The 23,987-nt window shown below is 40.4% G+C and overlaps 4 protein-coding genes across 5 annotated transcripts; all 4 read right to left on the bottom strand.

Annotated features, from left to right (window-relative positions):
* Positions 1-4,099: 4,099 nt before the first annotated feature.
* Positions 4,100-8,568, bottom strand: LOC311024831 (trypsinogen-like protein 3; the record flags this gene model as incomplete). Its single annotated transcript, XM_084027407.1, has 5 exons — positions 4,100-4,282; positions 4,379-4,518; positions 6,739-7,016; positions 8,302-8,443; positions 8,529-8,568. 5 exons carry the CDS (start codon positions 8,566-8,568, stop codon positions 4,100-4,102), a joined length of 783 nt encoding a protein of 260 aa, XP_083883533.1.
* Positions 8,569-12,164: 3,596 nt separating this feature from the next.
* Positions 12,165-13,592, bottom strand: apoc2 (apolipoprotein C-II). Its single transcript, XM_084026864.1, has 4 exons — positions 13,495-13,592; positions 13,178-13,237; positions 12,907-13,075; positions 12,165-12,669 (listed from the first exon to the last, which is right to left on the bottom strand). The coding sequence occupies exons 2-4, from the start codon at positions 13,221-13,223 to the stop codon at positions 12,588-12,590; spliced, it is 297 nt and encodes a 98-aa protein (XP_083882990.1). The 5' UTR covers positions 13,224-13,237; positions 13,495-13,592; the 3' UTR covers positions 12,165-12,587.
* Positions 13,593-18,067: 4,475 nt separating this feature from the next.
* apoa2 (apolipoprotein A-II) lies at positions 18,068-19,839 on the bottom strand. The gene is made up of 4 exons (XM_084026392.1): positions 19,730-19,839; positions 19,445-19,489; positions 18,759-18,990; positions 18,068-18,535 (listed from the first exon to the last, which is right to left on the bottom strand). Exons 2-4 carry the CDS (start codon positions 19,485-19,487, stop codon positions 18,379-18,381), a joined length of 432 nt encoding a protein of 143 aa, XP_083882518.1. The 5' UTR covers positions 19,488-19,489; positions 19,730-19,839; the 3' UTR covers positions 18,068-18,378.
* A 959-nt stretch (positions 19,840-20,798) lies between these two features.
* On the bottom strand, positions 20,799-21,708 carry apoc4 (apolipoprotein C-IV). Of its 2 annotated transcripts, none has more exons than XM_084026894.1 (4): positions 21,634-21,668; positions 21,412-21,454; positions 21,207-21,291; positions 20,799-21,054 (listed from the first exon to the last, which is right to left on the bottom strand). In XM_084026894.1, exons 2-4 carry the CDS (start codon positions 21,452-21,454, stop codon positions 20,853-20,855), a joined length of 330 nt encoding a protein of 109 aa, XP_083883020.1. In that variant the 5' UTR covers positions 21,634-21,668; the 3' UTR covers positions 20,799-20,852. The 2 variants fall into 2 exon arrangements, with proteins under 2 accessions (XP_083883020.1, XP_083883019.1); XM_084026893.1 differs by having other exon boundaries at positions 20,800-21,054; positions 21,207-21,294; positions 21,634-21,708.
* Positions 21,709-23,987: the final 2,279 nt, after the last annotated feature.

Raw genomic sequence — 23,987 nt, forward strand, 5'->3', positions numbered from 1 at the left:
ATGCTGGGAAACGTAAGCCGGTGATGAGTGATGGCGACAGTTTGCCAGAGAAAACGGAGCGATGGAGGGAGATGGGAGATGGAGGGAGGCGCCTCGTCGTTCACTCTACAGATTTTTTTTGTACCAACCGCTGATAAGCACTGTCACACCCCAGGAGAAAATGATTCCCCCCTATGGATCATCGTTCATTTTAATTCCCTCATTAATCAGCTCATGCTGCGGCGTTTGGGCAATTGAGGGTGATATTTGTTTTCAGTGTGGGCTCTGCGTGGCACGCCTGAGTTATGACAGCCGGCAGAGAGAGACGGTTCAAGGGAGGGCGTTTTAGAAATTGGGAAATAATTTCCAGTAAGTTGGGAGCGGGGAGGTAAGGGAAGGAGCGATGGTTAACCATTAATAAATGTAAGCACATGATGGGTAACTGGGCTGAGAGAGGGGATTTCACAGTCTTCACACACGTGTTTGTCTGAAGGGTGGAAACTAAAGTTGCTCAGAGGGACTTGTGGCTAGAATTTATACCAATTTATGTAAAAAAAAACCCCACCGACCACAAAGTTCATCTTATCTTTACAACTTCTGATTATGGTGGTCCGTTAAATTCTGAGTGGGGGAGCTTGGAAAGATGCATCTGACCTCCACGGCCACGGTGTGTAATTTTTAATGCATCTGTCTTTTCTAGAGAAAACACAGAACTGTGCTGCTTGTCAGGACAGTTACAAAGTAAAGATTTTCTTTATTCACAAGCCCTGAATTGATTGAGACTTCCTTTTGGGCCATTAGGGAGAGAAATGTTGAGCTGTGTAGTTGATGGCAATTCCTCCTAAAGTCAGTTAATCAATCTGTAGTAATTTGTGGAGTGTGCCTACTTTTTTAGAAAGCTTTTATGTTGCAGGTCCTGGGGTGAAAATGTCCCTCTGGTCACAGTTGGTCACAGTTGGTTTGGTCCAGACTGAAATAAAAAATAAAAAACAACTATACGAAATTGACATTCATGATCCCCAGAGGATGAATCCTAAAGTTTTTGGTGATCCTTTTCTAAAGCAGGAAGTTGACATGTTCATCTCATGCTGAACTATAATCACTTCGGTGGTCCTTTAATTTCTCTTCTTGTGCCATCTGGTTAAAATGGTATGACTTTAATTACATCCTACTAATAATATATATAATTAACAAATGTTAAACTAACTAAAATGCTAAACTAAGAAGGTGGACATGGTTAGCATTGATAATCATACTCAAAGTCACAACAACTTTATTTATATAGCACTTTTTTAAAAACAGTGTTACAACGTGCTGTGTGTACATGAAACAGAAGAAAGCAATGAAAGACATGGAGGGAAAAAGTGTCACGCAGCGAAGCAAAAAAAAAGAAAAGAATGAAAACCTCTGTCTATAATGTAAATATCCAGTCCATTCTGTATATATTCTGGAAATTGTCTATTATGTACTCTATGCATTCTACTTTATTTAACTTTCTGTATATAGTCTTAGTGTTAATATCTGTTTTTTATATTGTACTTTTCTTGTTAATGCATGTTTATTATTTATTATTTATTATTTATTATCCTTATCTTTAGTGTCTTGCTGCTGTAACACTGTAAATTTCCCCACTGCGGGACAAATAAAAGACTATCTTATCTTATCTTATAAGCAAATAAAAAAGCATCAGATACAGGAATTAAAAGCAGCTCTGTAAAAGCGTGTGATTTAAAATGGGGCACCAAGCTCTGGGGGCGGTAATAAGTAAACCTTCATGTTTGGAACATCAGCATGTTAGCATGTTAGCATGTTGACATTAACAGCCGTTAGCACCTGTTATATCTCCCTCCTACTATGCTGCTGTATACATCCCATTTGAATGGCTGTGACTCACCTTATTTGCAGAGGAAACGAACTTTTGGATTACAGCTAGGAGTGACTGGGATGAAATAGCCCGTGGTGTTTGCAGCAACACATGAGATAAACCGTTTGAATTACCGGTTTAATTACCAAAGAGTTCAGGTGGAAATGATTAGGCAGACGCTTCTAAAAAAAAAAGCAGCCCTCTAAACCAGGAACCACGCCTTCTTCAGAGGGGAGGTATAGACCACACACTACGCGCCACAACAAACAGCAGATCAGTTGGGATTTACTACACAAAGAGACCAAGACTGTATTTTCTTTTGGGGGGGGGGGGGGGGGGGGGATTTCAGACTGTCCCGCCTGAGGGAACGACCGAACTGTCTATTATATCTACTACAAAAGCTAGAAATAACTCACACTGTTACAGTAAATTGGCCTGTGTCAAATCCCTCAGAATGATGAACAATGGCTATCCAAATGAAAAGAAAACAAACAAACAGCAGCCCTTGAAAGAGGCTAGCAATTAATATCACACTGCTGTGAAAGTGACATCCCAGTTACTAAAAGTCAGACCCCGGTGTCTCCCGCAGAGGTGAGAGAGGTGGGGGGGCGGGGGCAATGCTGGGAACAGATGGCACAGTGGCCCCTATGTTCAGCTGCCTGGGTGATTATGGACACAGCTGTCAGTCACTTTGCATGTAAGTGTGTGTTTGTGTGTGAGGGCACATGTGTGTATTTGTTTTTGAGTGTGCATGCAGTGTCTGCCTCTAACCCCCATGTGTTGTCCAGCTCCTTTGTACTCAGTGTGTCGCTAAAGGTGCTTTACATCCATGTGTTTATTGCTATGGCATTTCTTTTTTTCTTCTCTCAACCATAATTCTGCCATGGCGGAGGCAGATCTCAGATCAGAGTTCCCTCGTAAAAATTGTCACCTGTCAATCTCTCTCTCTCTCTCTCTCTCTCTCTCTCTCTCTCTCTCTCTCTCTCTCTCTCTCTCTCTCTCTCTCTCTCTCTCTCTCTCTCTCTCTCTCTGGCACATGTGGTTATTTATTGTTGAGCTATACCCCCATCTACTGGTGCTTCACAGTAATGCTGCACACTCTTTTCCTGGTCCATTCTGTTGAACTTGATTGTATTTGTATTGTATTTTCTGTAGTTCCGACATGAAACTGCTCACAACAAAGTCTGTGGATTATTTTGAGTAACTGGGTCATGATTTCTGGAGAGAGACATTGCTTTATCCAAATGTTGTTTCGGCACCATGAGCACCACAAGCCATATAGTTCAATTATAATGGAGAGAAGGCAGACATGAATATGGTAGAAATCTCCAAACCGAGGCAAATCACACCAAATGTTTAAAACTTCAAATGATTAACCCTGCATTACTGGATTTTTTAACATAAACTCATGTTTACAATGTTTACTGAGATATTGAATCAAGTGAGAAGTAGTCATTTTTGCAACCAGAGAAGTCGCCCCCTGGTGGCCATAAGAGAAAGCAGGCCGAGGTTGTCGCCTGGCTAAAACAGACTAAACGATCCCACTTATCTGAGGGCAACTTCCTAACACGCCCCCTCTTTCTTCTTACATGCTGTCTTTGTTCTATTGTTAATATATACAAATATTTATTAGAACAGCTCTAGTTAATATATACAAATATTGATTAAAGCAGCTCTAAGTGCCATTTTTGACATTGTCCTCATTTGTTGTTTTTCAGCACATCTGCACAAATTAAAAGAAGCTATAAGATTTCATCGTTTTAATGTTGAACATGTGGAACAACCCACAAACATCCGCTGTCACGTCTAAATCACTGCCATTGTCACATACACACGACAGCATGTGTGAAATGGTGATCTACTGTGAAACCAAATATCCCTGCTAATTCGCGGCAGCTATTAGCCAGCTGTGGAAACTTTTTTTTTTTTAATGCCAAAGCAAATGAGAAAAGAAGTGGAACCACAGAGGGTGCATTAAATTCATGAATAAAACATAAGGTGAACACTTGACATTTTATTTTTTGTTGTTGTTTATATCTAGTTTTGAGTTTGCATACAGATTTTCCTGCTCTCTTTTTAGTGTGTGTAGCCGAGCGTATAGAGTTAGCACGATTTGAGACTGCTGCATGTTCATGAATACTTTATTTAAGTCACTTAATCTTACCAAGGGTATCTTTCTTTTGTTTCCAAATGCAGAAGTGTGCTGCTTAATTGTCTGAAAGGGCAACCCGGAAACTCGATTAACTCTCTGCAGCCTCACGCCATCATCCTCGTAGTGGTTTCTGTGGAAATGTAACTGGCCATCACGTCGTTGATCCAGTCGTTGTACAAGCACAGCCTGGTGTAGATGCTGGGGGCGTCTGGGTCCGTGCAGGCGTGATCGAACCACTGCACACCCTGCAGCTGGCCATCGCACACCATCACGCCGCCATTGTCACGCTGGGGAGAGAGATGGCCGAGATCACGTTGGCAGGTGAGTGCACATGAAAATGAAAAGGCAGCATTGTGACCCACAGTTTCTTTGACCGTGCTCACCAGGCAGTTATCCGTTGTGTTTGCTTGTCCAGCGCAGACCATGCCATAACTCCAGTATACGAACTCAGGCAACGAGTCCATGCAGGCCTCGTCGTCCACCACGGGAACAGTGATGCACTTCAGGCGCTGATAAGGCTCATCTGTTTCCAAGCACAAGACGGTGGGTTATAGCTCTGATTCCTTTAATAAGTACAATTTAGTCCTTGGATATTCTGTACCATCACTCATCATCAATCGTGGACTCGGGCTTCCTTCCTTCCTTCCTTCCCTTCTTCAGGTCTATTACTTCCCATTTGTATGCATTGCCACCAGTGGCGGCGCCAGGGAGGGGCTTGGTTGGGCTATAGCCCCATCAAGAATTGTGTCAGCCCTACCGTTAGCCCTACCATAAAACCACCAAGAAAAAAACAACAACAAAATAACCAAGAAAAGTGCGGAGTTCAACAGCACCACCACGTCACGTCGTAACGGCATTCAGGCAGCTGCGATGACAACTGTCACTGATCTGGGTTCATTAACAGACTGTACTGTCCGTACGTCAACGTCACTCATGTGAGCCCGCTTTTAGTGTATGTTCGACACAGAGACAGCAGGCTACTAGTTTGTAAGCTACCTGGCTCTAGCAGTTCGCGTTAGCGGCTTATAGTCACTCACGTTAAGTTAACGTTAGTAAGCTGGTCAAAATTGATCATGGATACATTAGTTTTTAAACGTCGTCGGACGGAACAACAGATGGCGGTGGCGGGCGTGTTGGATAAAACTACGGACGCACCGTTGACACCTGCAGGGGAAGATGACCACTCGGGTCCCGGCTGTTAACTATTCACGTTTCGCTGTCTCTGTCTCTCTCTCTCACTGTGTGCGTGATTATAGCTGCGGGAGGGTGTTGTCAGAAACGGCAAATACAACAACAAATCGAAAAATACATTTTTAAGACAAAATCTAATGTTTTCAGTATCAGTGAAACAGTAGTGTATATCATGGTGATAGGCCCCGGTGCAAATAGTTTTTTGTGCCCTCCATCCCCGACCTAAACACAAGCGCACGCTTGTGAGCACTCCACGCACGCACACACACGCTTGGACACGCACGCACAGTACGGTATGATAACTCTGCCGGCCCGGGGAGAGAGACATGCATCGGCTCGGCCCACAGTGCTCAGCAGCAGAGAGGTGACGAGACTAGAGCCGAGCTGTATTGTGTAGTGGAGAGGGGCCAACACACGCTATGCGTAATTGTGCACACACGCGCGATCGTCCTCTCAAATGCGGCTGCGTCCGGCCCGGTTCAGCAGCATCAATTTTTTTTTTTCACCTTCAAAAAAAGTCCTCCCAGTGCGTACTGGATTCCGGCTGGCAGCGCCACTGGGTGTTGTTATATATTCACATTGAAATTCTGACATTGATTTGAGCCCCACCGTCGTATGAGTTAGCCCCACCGTAGTTGAACCAGAAAAAATACTCTGGCGCCGCCACTGATTGCCACGCAGCGTCAAGGTCTAAACCTTGAGTAAATACTATTTTCAAGGTCCACCACTTTTAATTAGTCTTGATCACTGACAGGGCATTTTGATAGGCAACTATTTTTTTTCCGTGCCTTGTCTTCACTGACCAGAATATGGATGAGCAACTTTGCACCTGCTGATCAGGACATTTCCCTGAGTCATGATGATTTTTATTCATTCCTTGCCTAAATGTTTCCTGCTGTTAAGTGAGTGGTTGTGGTGTCAGTCCATGTGCATTTATTTTAAATAGCTCTATATAAGAAGTCATTGCAGCAGCAATGTTTAGTCGAACAGGTTACTATAGTGATGTAAACCTTAGTAAATCACAGACTGCAGATCAGAACTCCCTAGCCTCGCTCTCCTGGCTATCTAAAGGGTAAATTCACTCAAATTACTATTAAAATGTTGTCAATGCCCTCTAGTATTATCTATATATCCACCCAGATAGTTAAGGGTTTTTTTCAGGTTTCTTCTAAGCTTGTAGTTGATTGGAATTTAATTTGTCGCATACAGCATTTATTTTTTAGAAAGCATCAAAATCCAACATTTCTGTCAAGATATAACCAATATAATGGAACAGAATATATAATCCACAGATCCACAAATTCAACATGCATTCAGGCTTCGGAGAGTCACATAATGCAATTTGATGACGAGAATTTTTTTTTTTCAAAATAACTGCAAGAAAAGCTCTAGAGGAGGCCTTTAGTTGGATTAAAGGAGAGCTGGAGTAGAAATCTGACTCTCATGCTTGTGGACTGGATTATAGGAACACTAGCTTTGCTGCAAGTAAAGTGACAATTCTAATGTGGCAAGGTGAAGAAGGCCAGGGCAGCTCCTTTTTAAATCCACTTACATTGATCTGGGCTGGTGGATCCCCAGCCGCTGACCTGGCAGATCTCCTCAGGCCGCGGGCAGCGCCTGGGCAGAGGGATGGGCTGGATGTGCTGGGTGAAGCGGGCGGGTTCGGCCAGACGGACCAATGTGAGGCTGTGAAGGGGTGAGCGGGGGTCACCGTGAAGGGGTGAGCGGTAGGGACTGTGAACGATGACGTCAGCCACGTAAATGTGCTGCTCGGTGTCTTCGTCCACGTTCACGTCATGTTCCCCGAGGGACGCAATGGTGCTGTAGGGTCTGCAAGGAAGAATCATCCACTGAGCTCAGAAAAGACCTGGCAGACAGTGCAAAGACTCTTGACTGAGGAACAGTGAGCCTTAATCAGACTCGAGCAGCAGGATGATGAATGTGGTTTAATTAAGGTTCTGCTGCGGTTCTGCCAACAACGACAAGTCTTTCTTCCACCGACGTGCCTTCGCTGATTTATTTGTCACGACATATTATTGTGATGTCTCTCTCGATGACATAATCTATTAAGATGTAATAGCACAGCATGTGCAGTGATGCAAAATTATTTTTTTTAAATGACTTAGCCAAAGGAGCCTTAATATTACTTGAGGGCCCCGGGAGGACGACGTGGAGGCCCCTTCCCTCCCTTCACAATATATTTAATTCAATAGACATTAAACGGAGTGCCCTCCTCATCAGTAAACAAAACATGAAACTTGAAAGTCTATTTAACAACAAGTTGAGACAAAACTTCAGAAAACTTTTAAATGTTTCATTAATTATATGTATCTTATATGACATAGTCCATGTTATTAACGGCTTGTGTTCCTGATTGATATTCCATTGCTAACTGATAACAATGTGTCAGCTTGTCTACACTAATAAAACAAAATATAGCTATCTATTTTAAGAAAATGAATGTAACTTTTTCAATCACATTGTTATGTAGATCAAGCAAGACTGCTCTTTGTAAGAACTACTTATATTTTTCTATGTAATAAAAATAAATTTACTTACAAATTGAAATTGACTTTACTTGCAAAATGTAAAGTTAAGTCAATTTAATTAGCATTTTACAAGTAAATTCAACTTAAATTTACTCACAAAATGAAGCTGACTTTAGGTTCTTCAAAGACCATTGTTGCTTGATACAAAGTAGGGCAGAATTACAGCCCTGATGAATCTGTGTATTGACAATGGACCTTCATGAGTTTATGCTTTTTTATTTCTTCAGGAAAATTGTGCAGAAAAGCTGAAGAGTGACGGCCGCGCTGAAAAGGCAGAAGCTATGGAATTACGGGTATAAAAAAATAAAATAAAAGGCTAGATTCTAATAATGGTTGAGTTCGAACAAAACAGCACCTCAGCCCGGTTTTACCAAGCTCCAATCATCATTTTACTGCCGTTACTTTGTGCGTTAAATTGCAATGGTGCATTTAGGAGGGAAATGCAGCTTAACCGAGACAAATCCAGCTTTTTACAAAAGTCGTATAAATGCTGGAACTAGGCACAAAACTTCTGCAGGCAAAAAAAATAGACTTTTCATTTGGCCCCAGCGGTCACAAGCTCTTACGTGGGTGCACAGTCGTAGGAGGTTACTATCCAGAATCGGTCGATGAGCGCTCCACTGCAGGAACGGCTTCCGCCATGCAGAAAGACCTGCCAGGGTCTGGAGTGAGGCTGGCACACCTTGTCGTCCTCCAGGGGAGACGCTCCTGTGACACACATGACAAGACGATGTAATGGCTACTCTCATATGAATTCACTTAAATATGAAGTCAATATATATTAGATATCTACCTGCGAGCCCCAAAGCTACCAGCAGAAGGAGGAGAGTCATGTTGTGTTGGTTGTGTTCTTCTGTAGCTCTGATTTTGAATCTTTATACCCGCCAGCGTTTTAGAGGACAGTGGGAGGAACAAATTGCTTTATTACTACCTCACATCATTTCCAGTACAACCTTTGCAATATTCTTATCAGAGACACCCCCGCTTAATGATATGTTCAGTTAGAGTGAACACACCTCGTTTAGAGGAACAAGAAATATTTGCAATATACAAAATATAATGTTGGGATGTAATAGAATACATTTGCTGTTTTTTTTGTGTCCTTTTCATAGCAAAAAGCTGCCGTGGACACATTGTTTAGGCTCGGTGGGATATATTAAAGCCATTTTTATGGCTAGTCTGTATACTAAGTGCACCCTATAACAAAGAATGCGTCACAGATAAATGAACAAAGCTTTTGTAGCACCACAAGAAGTACTAATAAAAGAGATACCTTTGGATATATTATGCCCACTGCTGTTTATAAAGTTAATATTTTACCAGCATGCCATTTTAAAAGGCTTGCCTTAAAATATTACTGATTGCACAATCCAGGATATTTTCTTCTACTATTATCTTCCCCCATTTGAGTCTCGATGTATTAAAATCCTTTTTGTCTGTTGATAAATAATAAATGGTTGAATTATTATTCAGGAAGAGGTACGAGGGCAGAGCTGGTTAACATTTTAGTTTTCTTATTGATTGAAGAACAAATTGTGGTGCTCAGGCTAAGAAACAACAGGTTGCATTTATTTCCACGAGTGTATGTTTTGCGGATGCTTTTGACTAAAAGATCAATTTGACCCCAAGCACCTCACAAAATGTCATAAATGATGAATGTGTTGCTTATTATTTCCTTCCTCAGTTGTTTGTTGTTTTTTAATACAAGGAACACAGTCAATTTATTTATTTACTTTATTTTATTTAATTGGTTATTGCATTTACTCATCTTCCTGTGGTTGATTGGTCATTGATATAAAACCATTAAAACAAGGTCCAAAACTAAATAATAATACAAATTGATAGAATTACCACTTATAATGTAAACAAAAATAGAGGTAAGGCTGATTATTACAACAACACAACTAAGCACACAAACCTCAATAATATTCATGGAACTAAGACTGCAAGAGGAAAACATGTAAAATCAGTCATGTGGTGCTTCAGGTGCATGTTTTCCCCTTTTGGATTCTTTAATTGTGCTTGATTGATTGATTGATTGATTGATTGATTGATTGATTGATTGATTGATTGATTGATTGATTTTCTTATTAGGAATTTAAAAGTACAAATAACTCCAAGGAGTGTCAAAATACAATGATCCCAGAGGATAGCACTTAAAAGCATTACTTAATATTTCCAAAGTGGTCCTCAGAATCCCGCAGAAGCTCTGTTCATATGGGTCTGGGGATATATAGTTGTTTATTACACGTGGGATTAGTCTGCTCCAGTAGTGCTGATAAAGATTCAGTTATGCCTGAAAACAAGCTGCAAATCAAATCTGATTTCACCCGAGAGAGAAAATGCTGAGCTGGCGACTATTAGCTGAATCTCATTCGGTTTCCGATGATGATTCATTTTAATTGTAGACATGTTTCAAATTGTATTGTTTTTATTGACCCGCTCATAGGCAGCTTGCAATTCAACTCCTAACGGGTTCATGACAATGATGTGCAGAACCAAAGGCATCCTAATATAAGAAAGTAATCGTTTATGAAAATAAAAAGAGAGGAGTTAGAATAGATCCCCTGGCGGCACCCAGTAAGCATGTCACCCTCGGCAACCATTTCATTATGAATCTGTTCAGAGATCATTCTTCCCATGACACTTGATTTTAGATGTTTTCCTCTATATAGCTTCCATAACAGTCTTCTTTCAGACTGGTGGAAAGAAAACATCCAAAGTACACATAGGTGTTTGTCTACTTGCGTCTGCAGATCTCACCAAAACGCCACAATAGATAATGCCTCGTTTGAATATTTCAACATTAACTTAAAAAGAAATCTTATTCAAATATGTTTTCTTAATGTAAATAATCAACGTGGGTAGTTTCACGATGATTTCTATTATCTAACATTTCACTTTAAAATGGGATTTTACAATACTCTCTGCCAGACACCTCATCTCAGCAGCCCTCACGGAGACCACACTGCCCCGTTTCCTTCCCATCGATATGCTGAAGGTTTGGATCTTTTATGGCTGTTGAAAGTATTCTCAGATTTATGGAGTGATAATCCAAATCTGTGTAAACCTTTGACTCTTCTATGAAACAAAATGTTGTGTTGATCAGATTTCTATTCTGGTAATTAAATAATTTAAATCAGCACATATTTAATGCTTTAACGTCTCAATTGCATACCTAAACATAACATTTCAAAGACCTCAATGTAAGTAATCAACTGATGATATGTATTAGTTAAAATGTTGTACTGTCTCCACTTTAATGAGGGAGGTAACTGATGCAATAAACTTGTGCTCTTCTCTAGGCTGAAATAGAAACACACCACTAGTCAAACACATTTTTAATACTGTGAAATATGGTAAGAGAGGCATATTTTCCTTTCCTGTCCCAGGAGAGAAACAACAGGAAGTGACGACAAACTTTCAAAAAGTTATTGTGACAAAACTGTGTCACTTATCATCTATTTTTATCATCTATAAGAAAACATGACATGATATCTTAGTCAAACTAGATTTTAATATCTCAATTCTAGCAATATGATTTTGACGAAAGTCATTGTCAATATAATCCCACTCACACATACATCATTACCCTTGTCTACACTCACAGGGTCCAGATGTGTGACTCCTACTCATTCCTTCCCGGCAGCTGACATACATTATCTCATTAATCTCAGCCTAAAAGCAGTAACATGAACGGCTCTTCTCCGCTCGCTGTGTGATGCAGACAACGACTCTCTGTTTTGCAGCAGCTGCAGGTTCCCACAGATTAAATCATATTAGTGTCAAAGCCAAATGTGATTACAGTCGGCGGCTTGACAATAAGCATTTGACACAAATGTTGATATAAAAGAGCAGTTCTTCTCAAATTAATTCAGTTCCTGATTAAACTAAAAACAGGAAAACACAAGGATCTGCATGTGGCACATTATTTAAATAACTGGTGTGCATAATTATAGTCGTATAGCAGCAGCAGTGGTAATGTATGCATCTTTTGTCAACTAAATTATGCTTGAAAGCAAAAGTGCATCTTTGGTGTTTGTTGTGGTTGTAGCTTCAGAAGAGGCCACATGTTATAGATTTACAGACTAATTAAAAATCACAACATCCTTGCATCAGTGCTTGTCAGAATCCTCAAAACAAACCGCCACAGCCTTTGTTGTTTATTCATCTCTGTCGGTTTGTCTGCTCTCACGTATTACATGTTGTTTCTTTTCATCCATTATTAATTGCGACAGAAGCCTCTGTTCTGGTGCTGCCTGATGATACATTTAAAAAAACACGGCGCCTCATTGCAGATTCATACAGACATACACATTTGATCCTACGCATCAGAGATAAAAGGAAAACACGGGGCTTGTACGGCGAAACAGCAGAAATACGCACAGTTTACTATATCAAATGGTAAACTAAATTCACATGTATCCACCACAGACACCAGGTTTGGGTTTTTTTGTGTGTATAAATATTTTTATTTCATGATATGACACAAATATTTAAATGCATTCAGATGAGGTTGACTGAAAACACCAGTAGGTGGCGATAGATCATTCAATTATTTGTATTATTTTCATGGCTGTCAGAGAGAAATGTGTTGGCACTGCCCACCAACTTGTTCTGTCCTGTTCCTCGTGGTTGTTTTGTGCTTTTTTGTCAAAGGATAAAAGTCCCCGTTGGGTGGTTATGATAATGATATCCTTTTCCCACCAGTGAAGAAAGCGCCACAAAGAAGAGCAGGGTGTCACTGGCTTTTTCCTTTCTTTTTTTTTTGGGAGATGCCAATTTCTCAGTGTGGAGCTTGAAAATCTCAGGCTGTCAGAATGAGTAGCTGAGATCAGTTTCTGGTTTACTTCTAGTCAAAGCTGTGGAGCAACTGGTCCTGAGCGATGCCGGCATAGGTGGTGATGACTTTGGTAGTGTCGGTGTAAAGATTTCTGTGGGCCAAAACACACAAAAAACAAGGGATTCAATATGAATCCACACATTTTACCCTGCATCAACGAATCTGCTTTTGCACTGTTTTTAAAAATGGCTTTGTTTTGTATTATTTATCTATTTTATACTAAATTTTTCTTTATTTAGCATTCTGTGGACAGCAAATGACAAATTTATTCTACAGGGAATGTTTCTTTCCTGTGCATATGATAATAAACTTCTTCCAAATGTCTTACATGGCCTTCTCTTCCAGCTTCAGCCCCTTGATGTTCTCCAGGTAACCGCTGGCGGTGTTGACGGCGCTGTCGTAGTAAGACCTGATGGTGTCTGCGATCTTCGTCAGGGTGCCCTGCTCCGCCTCCTCCGCCTCCTCCGCCTGCCTCGACACACGGAAGCTCTCAGCGTCTGTACACAAGAGGTCAAAGGTGAATGGTGCAAAAACACAACACGTTACCCGTCACTGACTCATCCTGTGGTCAATTCGGTTTCGTCTGAGAATGAACTTACTGAGTGCGAGGAGTGCAACCAGCACAGTGATGACCAGCAGCTTCATGGTGTCACTCGTATCTGCGAGGAAAGAGGCAAATTAAAGCTTAACCTCACTTTATCCACTAGGGTGAGACATTGTCATACATTTCTCCCCTCATATGCAGCAGGTACTTTTTTTTTTTTTTTTTTTTTTTGCATTAAAACTCTCTGATTTGCAATTCTGCATTTTATATCTCAAAAATAAAAATGTTCTTTCATATGTTCAATATGCAACATGCTTTTTTTAAACACACTATCTGCGTTCAGTAATTTGAAGTGAAAGTGTCAGTACTCACTGTATTTCTCTCCACAAAACAGAGTAAGAGGCACCACTGGCCCGGCCGGCTTATATAGGAGCGTGGATGTGTTGACTTGTCGCTCCTGGAGCCAAAGTGCACTCTGTGCTAGATAAACCTGCACTGTTGGCCGGTGAGTGTTTCAGTCGGAGTATGCAGGACGCTGCCTCTTGATAAAAAAACAGACATTATGGCTATGTATGTCAACACATGATCTGAATATAAGGCATCAAAACAGGACTTTAAACATCATCAACTGATTACATTCTTATTAGCACAGAGGGCCGTCACCCCCCCTACTATCTCTCTGTGTGAGGAGGCATTTGTTACTTGCATAATGACGGTGATGCGTTCATGTCCCATCACAATAGTCCTAAGTCCCATTAAGATGGCACGATGAAGTCTAGAGTGTGTTGAACACGTCATCCGGCTGCTGCAAGTTATGAAATATTTAGGCCACCTCGATGACAAGCAGCAGTTTAAAGGCACAAAAGTGGAAGGTTATTTGGGATCATTTTTATGTTATCTCTTCCCTGAACAACATCCACTCATCAGCTGGTTCATCAGAAACGGAGAAACAACTGTTTTGGATCAGGGTCGTTGGCATTACTTATGTTTGTGGTGTGTTCACACAACTTTTATTCATTTTGAAATACTAATGAATTGAATTGTTTATTATCTGAAATTATGAGATAAACTAGACCTCCCCCCCCTTTAAAAACAGAACATTTGCAAGATTTACGATATTCTAGAGAACATTAGATTTACACTCACATTAACTAGACAAGAAAAATACACAAGAGAGCCAACACAAGGTACTTAAATCAGACTTGAGTATAATTCAAAATATTGATGATTATATTACATTTTATTTAAATATTCCTTGATTTATCCTTGTACTGCATTAAAAGAAAGAAAGAAAGAAAGAAAGCAAGAAAGAAAAGTCCCGTTGATCTCATTATTTCAGATAATAATAAACAATATATATATATATATATATATATATATATATATATATATATATATATATATATATACACATACATATATACACAGATAGAGAGAGAGAGATTTTTCTCCTTCTAATTCGATAAACAGAACTTTTTTATCTAATAATCATTAAACTTCTGTTTGTTTATCAACCAACTATCTGAGCGACAGGGAAGTTTTGAGCTGGTGTTTTTCTGGGTTTAAAAGTCCTTTTCTCTGTAAAGGCTACATGTTGATCAAGTCCTGCGTAAACACGATGCAGCCTCACATGTCATGTGACTTGTGACCTGAGGACTCGGGCCAGTTTGAGGACAGCTGTGGGCAGCGGTGGGATTCAAACTGTGGTTTTTGATTAAATCCAGCTGATTGGGTGCTGCGATGGCTCCGCTAGAGACGACATCAAGCTGGAACTGTCGTTTAATCACACAGATGCAGATCAGTTCTGGTGTCTGTTGTATTTTGAACTCTAATTACACAGTAGGGAGTTTTGTATATTTAATCAAAATGTTAGAAAATATATATATAATTAGGGGAATGTCTGAAATGAGGCTGAAATGAAGAATTAGCACATCCCGCTGATGTCACACGACATGCCATCTTTCAAACCAACGTCAGGCTCGGCCAACTGGTAACATCTATTAATACTAAATTAAAGAAATGCTTCAGGGAATTGAGATTCATTGAGTTCACTGGAGCAACGCTGTCTTTCACGCCTCCATTTAAAGTAAACCAAATCAAAACCAGCAATGAGTCACATTAATAGGGTTGGGTTTACTGGACCTGAAGAACTCTACTGGATCCTAGTGGTAGTGTAGTGGTTTACTGGACCTGAAGAACTCTACTGGATCCTAGTGGTAGTGTAGTGGTTTACTGGACCTGAAGAACTCTACTGGATCCTAGTGGTAGTGTAGTGGTTTACTGGACCCAAAGTAGTTTACTGGATCCTGGTGGTAATGTAGTGGTTAACTGGACCCAAAGTAGTTTACTGGATCCTAGTGGTAATGTAGTGGTTTACTGGACCCAAAGTAGTCTACTGGATCCTAGTGGTAGTGTAGTGGTTTACTGGACCCAAAGTAGTTTACTGGATCCTAGTGGTAATGTAGTGGTTAACTGGACCTGAAGTAGTCTACTGGATCCTAGTGGTAGTGTAGTGGTTTACTGGACCCAAAGTAGTTTACTGGATCCTAGTGGTAATGTAGTGGTTTACTGGACCCAAAGTAGTTTACTGGATCCTAGTGGTAGTGTAGTGGTTTACTGGACCCATAGTAGTTTACTGGATCCTAGTGGTAGTGTAGTGGTTTACTGGACCCAAAGTAGTTTACTGGATCCTAGTGATAGTGTAGTTGTTTACTGGACCCAAAGTACTCTACTAGATCCTAGTGGTAGTGTAGTGGTTTACTGGACCCAAAGTAGTTTACTGGATCCTAGTGGTAATGTAGTGGTTAACTGGACCTGAAGTAGTCTACTGGATCCTAGTGGTAATGTAGTGGTTAACTGGACCTGAAGTAGTCTACTGGATCCTAGTGGTAGTGTAGTGGTTTACTGGACCCAAAGTAGTTTACTGGATCCTAGTGGTAATGTAGTGGTTTACTGGACCCAAAGTAGTTTACTGGATCCTAGTGGTAGTGTAGTGGTTTACTGGACCCATAGTAGTTTACTGGATCCTAGTGATAGTGTAGTGGTTTACTGGACCTGAAGTAGTTTACTGGATCCTGGTGGTAATGTAGTGGTTTACTGGACCTGAAGTAGTTTACTGGATCCTGGTGGTAATGTAGTGGTTTACTGGACCCAAAGTACTCTACTAGATCCTAGTGGTAGTGTAGTGGTTAACTGGACCTGAAGTAGTCTACTAGATCCTAGTGGTAGTGTAGTGGTTTACTGGACCTGAAGTAGTTTACTGGATCCTGGTGGTAATGTAGTGGTTTACTGGACCCAAAGTAGTTTACTGGATCCTAGTGGTAATGTAGTGGTTTACTGGACCCAAAGTAGTTTACTGGATCCTAGTGGTAATGTAGTGGTTAACTGGACCTGAAGTAGTCTACTGGATCCTAGTGGTAGTGTAGTGGTTAACTGGACCTGAAGTAGTCTACTGGATCCTAGTGGTAGTGTAGTGGTTTACTGGACCCAAAGTAGTTTACTGGATCCTGGTGGTAATGTAGTGGTTTACTGGACCCAAAGTAGTTTACTGGATCCTAGTGGTAGTGTAGTGGTTAACTGGACCCAAAGTAGTTTACTGGATCCTGGTGGTAATGTAGTGGTTTACTGGACCCAAAGTAGTTTACTGGATCCTGGTGGTAATGTAGTGGTTTACTGGACCCAAAGTAGTTTACTGGATCCTAGTGGTAATGTAGTGGTTAACTGGACCTGAAGTAGTCTACTGGATCCTAGTGGTAGTGTAGTGGTTTACTGGACCCAAAGTAGTTTACTGGATCCTAGTGGTAATGTAGTGGTTAACTGGACCTGAAGTAGTCTACTGGATCCTGGTGGTAATGTAGTGGTTTACTGGACCCAAAGTAGTTTACTGGATCCTGGTGGTAATGTAGTGGTTTACTGGACCCAAAGTAGTTTACTGGATCCTAGTGGTAATGTAGTGGTTTACTGGACCCAAAGTAGTTTACTGGATCCTAGTGATAGTGTAGTTGTTTACTGGACCCAAAGTACTCTACTAGATCCTGGTGGTAGTGTAGTGGTTTACTGGACCCAAAGTAGTTTACTGGATCCTGGTGGTAATGTAGTGGTTTACTGGACCCAAAGTAGTTTACTGGATCCTAGTGGTAGTGTAGTGGTTTACTGGACCCAAAGTAGTTTACTGGATCCTAGTGGTAATGTAGTGGTTTACTGGACCCAAAGTAGTTTACTGGATCCTGGTGGTAATGTAGTGGTTTACTGGACCCAAAGTAGTTTACTGGATCCTAGTGGTAGTGTAGTGGTTTACTGGACCCAAAGTAGTTTACTGGATCCTGGTGGTAATGTAGTGGTTTACTGGACCCAAAGTAGTTTACTGGATCCTAGTGGTAGTGTAGTGGTTAACTGGACCCAAAGTAGTTTACTGGATCCTAGTGGTAGTGTAGTGGTTAACTGGTGCTTCACATTCAAGAACTCTCATTAGAATAAATATGAAAAAGGTTAAAAATATGTGGCAATTTGATGTTGTAGTTTCTCGTGTGATTCATTTGTTTTAAACTCCACTTCCAATTGTATTAAAAAGCTAGCTGATCTTAAAAATGAAACTGCTTCACAATGTTTGATTTGTATGTGGTAACACCATCCTTCCATCCATCCATCCATTGTCTACCGCTTATCCTGTATTCAGGGTCACAGGGGGGCTGGAGCCCATCCCAGCTCTCATTGGGCGAAGGCAGGGTACACCCTGGACAGGACGCCAGCTTATCACAGGGCCTATGTGGTAACACATTTTTGAAAAATAATGTAATTATTTTCTTCTCATTTAACTTAATTAAAATGTATAGCTATGATTGAGCCATAAACACAGTGATTAGTGGAGTCTGGAACATGGATCATAAAAAAATATGATAGGATAACGTATGTCAACAAAATAAAGCCATGAATCTCGAGTCAAATTGTTTCCAGTTCTTTTTAATGAACACACTCACACATATACATACACAATCACACAGAGACTTTGGTTGGTGTATCAAACACAATATACTGTACATGCACAATTTGCATAGGTGGTGTTCGCACTCTTTGTTTGTTTTTGTTTTTAGTTTTTTTAACTCATGATGAATGATTCAGCAAAGATGTTGATTTGAAAAGAGGCAAAGGATTGTATTTGCATTGTGCATCGCTCTTCTCAGTCTAAACTGGTGTCCTTTCTACCATCTATCATCTATTACAAGCTAACGACGGGTGCCATGCTCGAGTGGGTCTTCTTTACTCGGCGGGCAGGAATTTGTCCAGGTAGAACTTGATGTTGTCGATGTGGTCGTTCAGTTGCTGGCCGACGTGGGGGCGCAGGTATTCCTCGTACAGACCCAGCACTGCTGTACGGGCCTTGTCCACCAGGGGAAGAGCCTCCTGGCCCATGCCGCTGCACAGATCAGGGAAAAATAATATTTAAAGAAATCTCTACAACAAAAACAATAACCCACAGCCTGGAGGAACTTTTTATGTCTATGTTCTATTCTCAATACAAATCGAGATTTATCAACAGATATGCAGATGATGTGGTCCTATTTCTTAACGTCAGCAGTTATCAGTGTCAGGGTCAATAACACAGGATCTTCACATGATAGTTCTCGGTGAACGCTCACCTGGCAACCTTGGCGACGGCTTGGAGCTCGGGCTTGTTCTGCAGGGTGGTGATGTATTCTTTGGCAGCCTGTCCACGCTCGCTTTCACTGGCTGACTCCATCATGGGAGCGGCGGCGGCCTGCAGCTTGCCGAAAGCATTCAGCAGCCTCTTGTAGAACACGGATTTCATGGCATCATACTTTGCGACAAGTTCGGCCGATGGTGTGGGAACCTCACACAGGCTCATGGAGACTGGAATGAAATCAGTGTGTGATCGTTATGATAAAGCCAATGTCGTCAAATTAAAAAAACAAAAACAGATGAGCGTCAAGAGATGTTTATTCGAAAAAGCCAAATATGTGAATGATTGCTTTGGTAGAATAAGAAAGCTACAAAGTAGAAGCTACTTTGCACATATTTGTTTCTTTGTATCCAAATTCTTTGACCGGTATCGAAGGTGTTATTTAAAAATCAGTAGTTAAGTTACATGCCAACCAAATAAGTCAGAGTAGGAGCCAGCCATGCAACAGTTTCAATTAAATTACTGCACTTGCAAGTAAGTGCAATAAAACATGTTATGAAAAAATTAAAAAGTCACTTCTAATTGCTGTGTTTTGTATATTTCCTATTTTTCACATATTAAGCTTTAGTTAAAAATGGAATCATAAATTGCAATTGTTCAGATTGCATTGGTGTGTTGCCTTACCCTGCAGAGCGAGGACCAGTGCCAAGACGTATTTTGCATGCATGTCTGAAACAAAAGAAAAAACATTCTTAAAATTGAACTCTCCGTTTGTACAATTGCATATTATTTTCCACATTTTACATTTTAACCTCAGGACACACAAAAAACCCTGCAAAACACTGAATGCAAAACTCAAATACCCCAAAATGTTTTACAAAAATAGATGTTTTAGTGACATCTACAAAGAAGTTTAGCCTCGGAACAATAAGCTGCAAGCGCTGCTGCAGCAGTAAGGAGAGAGGTTACCTGCTGTTGTGTTGGATGTACAGATCCAAGAAGTGACAGTCTTCTCTGAAAGCGAGTTGTCTGTAACTGGGAGCTCCCATCTGGAGAGGATGATATAGGGGGGGACTGCAAACAAACGTCATCTGATGAGCATACACACACCTACACACTCAAACACACACTCACACGCACGTGCGTGCACATGCACACTCACAGCCACACGTTCACCTAAACAAAGTCCAGTGTACATGATATTCACTTTAAAATCCTATGTTGAAATATGACTTATGCAATTTTCCTCGAATGTAAGTTTATCTGTAGTCATATGGCGATGCACTTGGGTCCCTCCTGATAATGCCGCATAAGGGTGTGTGTGTGTGTGTGTGTGTGTGTGTGTGTGTGTGCTTGGCAGTATTTTCACGTCTCGCATGGCAAAAAAAAATACTTTTAAAGCAGCTCATTGGTTGTTCTCTACTGCAGTAAAATACCTTTTTTTGAGTAGATTATCTTTTGCTAATCAACATTTCTTTGACAGCAAGTCAGATTCACTTTACGGTGTCTGCTCAGAGATCAGAGTCAAATGGTCAACAGGTCAATCAACCAGGACAGGTCTAGACACGGTGTACTGTTCATGGAGCAATGCATGCTGGGATGTCTTCTTCACCTTTCACCCTCATACCCGGGGACAGAATCCATGCAGGGTTGTAGAAAACATTTTGACTATGGTTTCATATCTTTTATATATATATATATATATATATATATATATATATATATGTATATATTCCCCCTCTCCCATGTCCCATCTGGCTTAAACTTCTAGATTTCAGCAAATAGTAACACTAACAATTATTTGATCAATAGCAGAACTGAATATAATTGATTCACTATCTCTCTGGGGGATTGTCACCAGCAGCAAAAGTGTTAAATGTTAAATGGAACTCGAGAGAATCCATGTGTGTTGGTGAATTTACCTCCTGATCACATAAATGTATGTATATTGTGATCTTTACCTCTCTCTCTTTGCCTTTCTTGCAGGACGAGTGAGGCCCAGACAGCAACAGAGGTTTAATGAAGATTCTTTACTGCAATAATTGCACGTACGTCGTGTGGTAAGCATATTCATTTATTTGTCAGCTTCACTTTAGTTTTGAGGGGGTTGATCGCTTGCTTTCAGCGGGTTGTAGCTGTCGATGGTCGTCTGGATCTTCTCCAACACGGAGCTTTTGAGGCTCGAGGCCCATTTGGCGTAGCTGTCCGTCACCGGTTGGATGTGGTCCTCGTAGTAAGCACCAATTATACTCAGCACCGGTTCCCCAAAACCCTGGACTTGAGATTTGACTTCCCTACGAGATGCACGAGTACACAAATGTGTAAAAAACCTTGATACACAAACACATCAATGTGCAGACAAACAAATTATTTGAACAATTCTGATAACCGGCAATCGTTTACAGAAGCGGGCTCGCACTAACGACGATGATACTGATGATGATACCTGGTTTTCTCCGCCAGCCTCTCCAGTAATCCTGGAGAGTCGGTGGGTTGAATAGGGGTCGGGGTCTGGGCCAAAAGTGGGCCACCTGCTGCAGAGGAGGATGTTTGTCAGTCAGGGAGAGCAAAAGAAAACACAAAAACATGCATCAAGCTCAGAAATAAAGGAAGTGAGAACGATGATGGAGAACAATAATTTATATGCCTACCTTGCATCAGTAAGATGCAGAAAACCAGCTCTTTCATATGCATCTGCCATGAGAAACACAACCGTCTGTAGTTTATTTGTCATTATATAGTTATTATAATGCTAAAATCACATACTATGCTAAAGAATATGCTCCTTCATCTCTCTCTCTTTTCAATAAAATATAACAAATCATCACAATATCAAATAATATCACCACAAACATACACAAAGGAGCGACTACCTTTTCCTCCGGCTCTGCTCAACAGAAGTTGAATCACACAAGTGTCATCGTGTCATTTTATTTGTATGAGGTGACCGCAACAGTGTGAACATTGATCTACATTGGATGATCCTAGTTTCGTTTTTTTTTCATCATTTATTGGCAAAAGTTCCTAAGGGACAGCAGAGCAACATTTTGACAAAAGTGTTAAGCTGTGGTGACATTCTCACAAATAAGAAAACACAAATACGAGAAAGTGAGCCCACAGAAAAGCACACGGCCACCTTTAGAGAGGTTAGATTTAAGGGTTTTATCAAACTTCCATATGATTTCAAAGACACAGAATACTGATGTATTGCTTTCATCTATCACAGATTATTGTGATTAGTTGTTTTTGTGTGTCTTTTTCCTGTTGAATGTCATCTGCATCACAGTGTTAATGGTAGATCTGCAGATCCCGAACTCTTAATATCTTTTGTAGATCAACATTAGCTGAGTTCACTAACTGTCCGAACGCCCTTTGGATCAGATATCTCAGCCGATCAGGCGGGGGCTGATATGTATCCAGGCCAGTCAAAGTCTCTGTTCTGGCAAGAGAACTGTGGGTTTTAGCGAAGACTGCAGGACTAGGTGGGGGGTGAGGGGTGGGGGGGCGGATAGATAACCATTTCCAGCCAAGCAAAGCAATTCTGTGGGCAGAGTCCACCAGAAAAATCAATTGAATCTTGTCGGTACGTAGACTCTGGGCTCACTGCATGTTCTCAGTCGCAATAATTCCACACTTATGTTGAGATTGCAATACTTAGTCGTACTTACAATCCTGATCTCACAGCTGTCTAAACAGATGGGATCGAGGTTTTTCCCTTTGTTTTGAAATTGTGCATACATCTGTGCTGTGCTATGGTGCGTTCAAGACCCGTGTCTGTCACTGAGATGCCGAAGGTTTTGACTTGTTATAGAATACACCTTTCCATAAATACACATCAAAAATGTAAAACTTATTCTATTCTCTTATTCTATTTTTATTTTATGCTAAAACCAGTTTGAATATTAAGATATGGCCTTTTTGCTTTGAATACAATTGTGTTAAAGTTCAAAATCTGACAAATGTACTTGTTGGAAGTCGCTTTGGACAGAAGCATCTGCTAAATGCTGTATATGTAAATGTAAATATGGTGTGTAAAGTATGTTTTCATACTATATAAAACTTTCAAATGATAGTGCCTCTTCTTGGTTGTTATTTTGCAGCTTTGTGTTGGCTTTTAGCCGGAAGTGGTTGCAGACGAGGGAAAAAACAACCTGCTCTTAGTTGAGCCCCACCAGGAAGTATTTTCCACTAAATCCAACTGTAAAAGTTAAACTTTCTTCTTCTTTTTTGGAGGGGACATGTAGAATGTACTCAATTAGTGAAATAGCTGGAGAGGATGTTTGATATGATCATAAGCTATGACCTCTGCACACCAGCTGCTGACCCCTGTCACTCTGTTCTCTTTACAGGAACAGATTTCAATGAACTGGGACAACTGGTGGATCATTAACCCAGCATAAACAGTGACTTTAGCCCAGGAGTTGTGAAATGCCAGGAAAGCAGCCATGTTGGCACTTGCCCTTTGGTACCAGCACAAATAAAACTATTCTCCCCCGGAAGCTGCTGGCTATTCTTCGGTTAAGTGATCAGCTTTAGTGCCCATTCATATAATATTGACACAAGGCAGATTCTAGAATTTAAACACATTTTTCACATTCACAGCATTGTTTTATTTATGTTTTTAACAAGAGAGTAATATCTTACAGGGAGGTGCTTTCTCAAAATGAGAAAAAAAAGAAAAGAAAATCTCATTAAAATGGGACGTGCTTATCATTATCAGGCTTTTTAGTATGATGGAACACAGTTGCAGTTTGAATATAACACTGATTTCCTGTGATTGCCCTTGTTTAAATGAGGACCCGCAATCCTGGAAACTGTGTTCATGGCTGAGTCCAGCAAAGGCCCCCTTTATTTTGTTAATATTCCAACTCCTAGTTTTCATGTCGGCTTTAGAATAATTGTTTTATATATATATATTTTTTATCCCCAATAATATTTTAAGATCAGGTTTTTGCTTGTTATGTGTGCTATCTTGTAAATATGAATTTAATAATCCCAGTTCATAGGTGCTTAATGTAAAAAGAGAATGCAATGGAACCTTAAATTTATTTTTTTTCTGCCTGTAATATTTAAATTAAATAAATCTGTTAATTGGCTTTCCCATAAAGTGCCCCTTCCAGGTATACTTAATAAAATAACCTTTAAATAATATATATATCTTATGATAAAATTGACCCTTCTTTAAATAAAAAAATAAGTGAGATTATTATTCTGTTTTTTTTTTTGT

Source organism: Eutrigla gurnardus (genome assembly GCF_963514095.1).
Source record: "Eutrigla gurnardus genome assembly, chromosome: 14".
Taxonomy (NCBI): domain Eukaryota; kingdom Metazoa; phylum Chordata; class Actinopteri; order Perciformes; family Triglidae; genus Eutrigla; species Eutrigla gurnardus.

Coding starts and splice junctions, on each gene's coding strand:
- apoc2 (XM_084026864.1), bottom strand. CDS start 13,223: ATGAAGCTGCTGGTCATCACTGTGCTGGTTGCACTCCTCGCACTCA. Junction 13,076..13,177: donor GGTTGCACTCCTCGCACTCA/GTAAGTTCATTC, acceptor TCTTGTGTACAG/ACGCTGAGAGCTTCCGTGTG. Junction 12,670..12,906: donor AAGCTGGAAGAGAAGGCCAT/GTAAGACATTTG, acceptor TTTGGCCCACAG/AAATCTTTACACCGACACTA.
- apoc4 (XM_084026893.1), bottom strand. CDS start 21,454: ATGCATATGAAAGAGCTGGTTTTCTGCATCTTACTGATGCAAG. Junction 21,295..21,411: donor CTGCATCTTACTGATGCAAG/GTAGGCATATAA, acceptor CCTCCTCTGCAG/CAGGTGGCCCACTTTTGGCC. Junction 21,055..21,206: donor AGGCTGGCGGAGAAAACCAG/GTATCATCATCA, acceptor TGCATCTCGTAG/GGAAGTCAAATCTCAAGTCC.
- apoa2 (XM_084026392.1), bottom strand. CDS start 19,487: ATGCATGCAAAATACGTCTTGGCACTGGTCCTCGCTCTGCAGG. Junction 18,991..19,444: donor ACTGGTCCTCGCTCTGCAGG/GTAAGGCAACAC, acceptor ATTTCATTCCAG/TCTCCATGAGCCTGTGTGAG. Junction 18,536..18,758: donor GCCGTCGCCAAGGTTGCCAG/GTGAGCGTTCAC, acceptor TGATCTGTGCAG/CGGCATGGGCCAGGAGGCTC.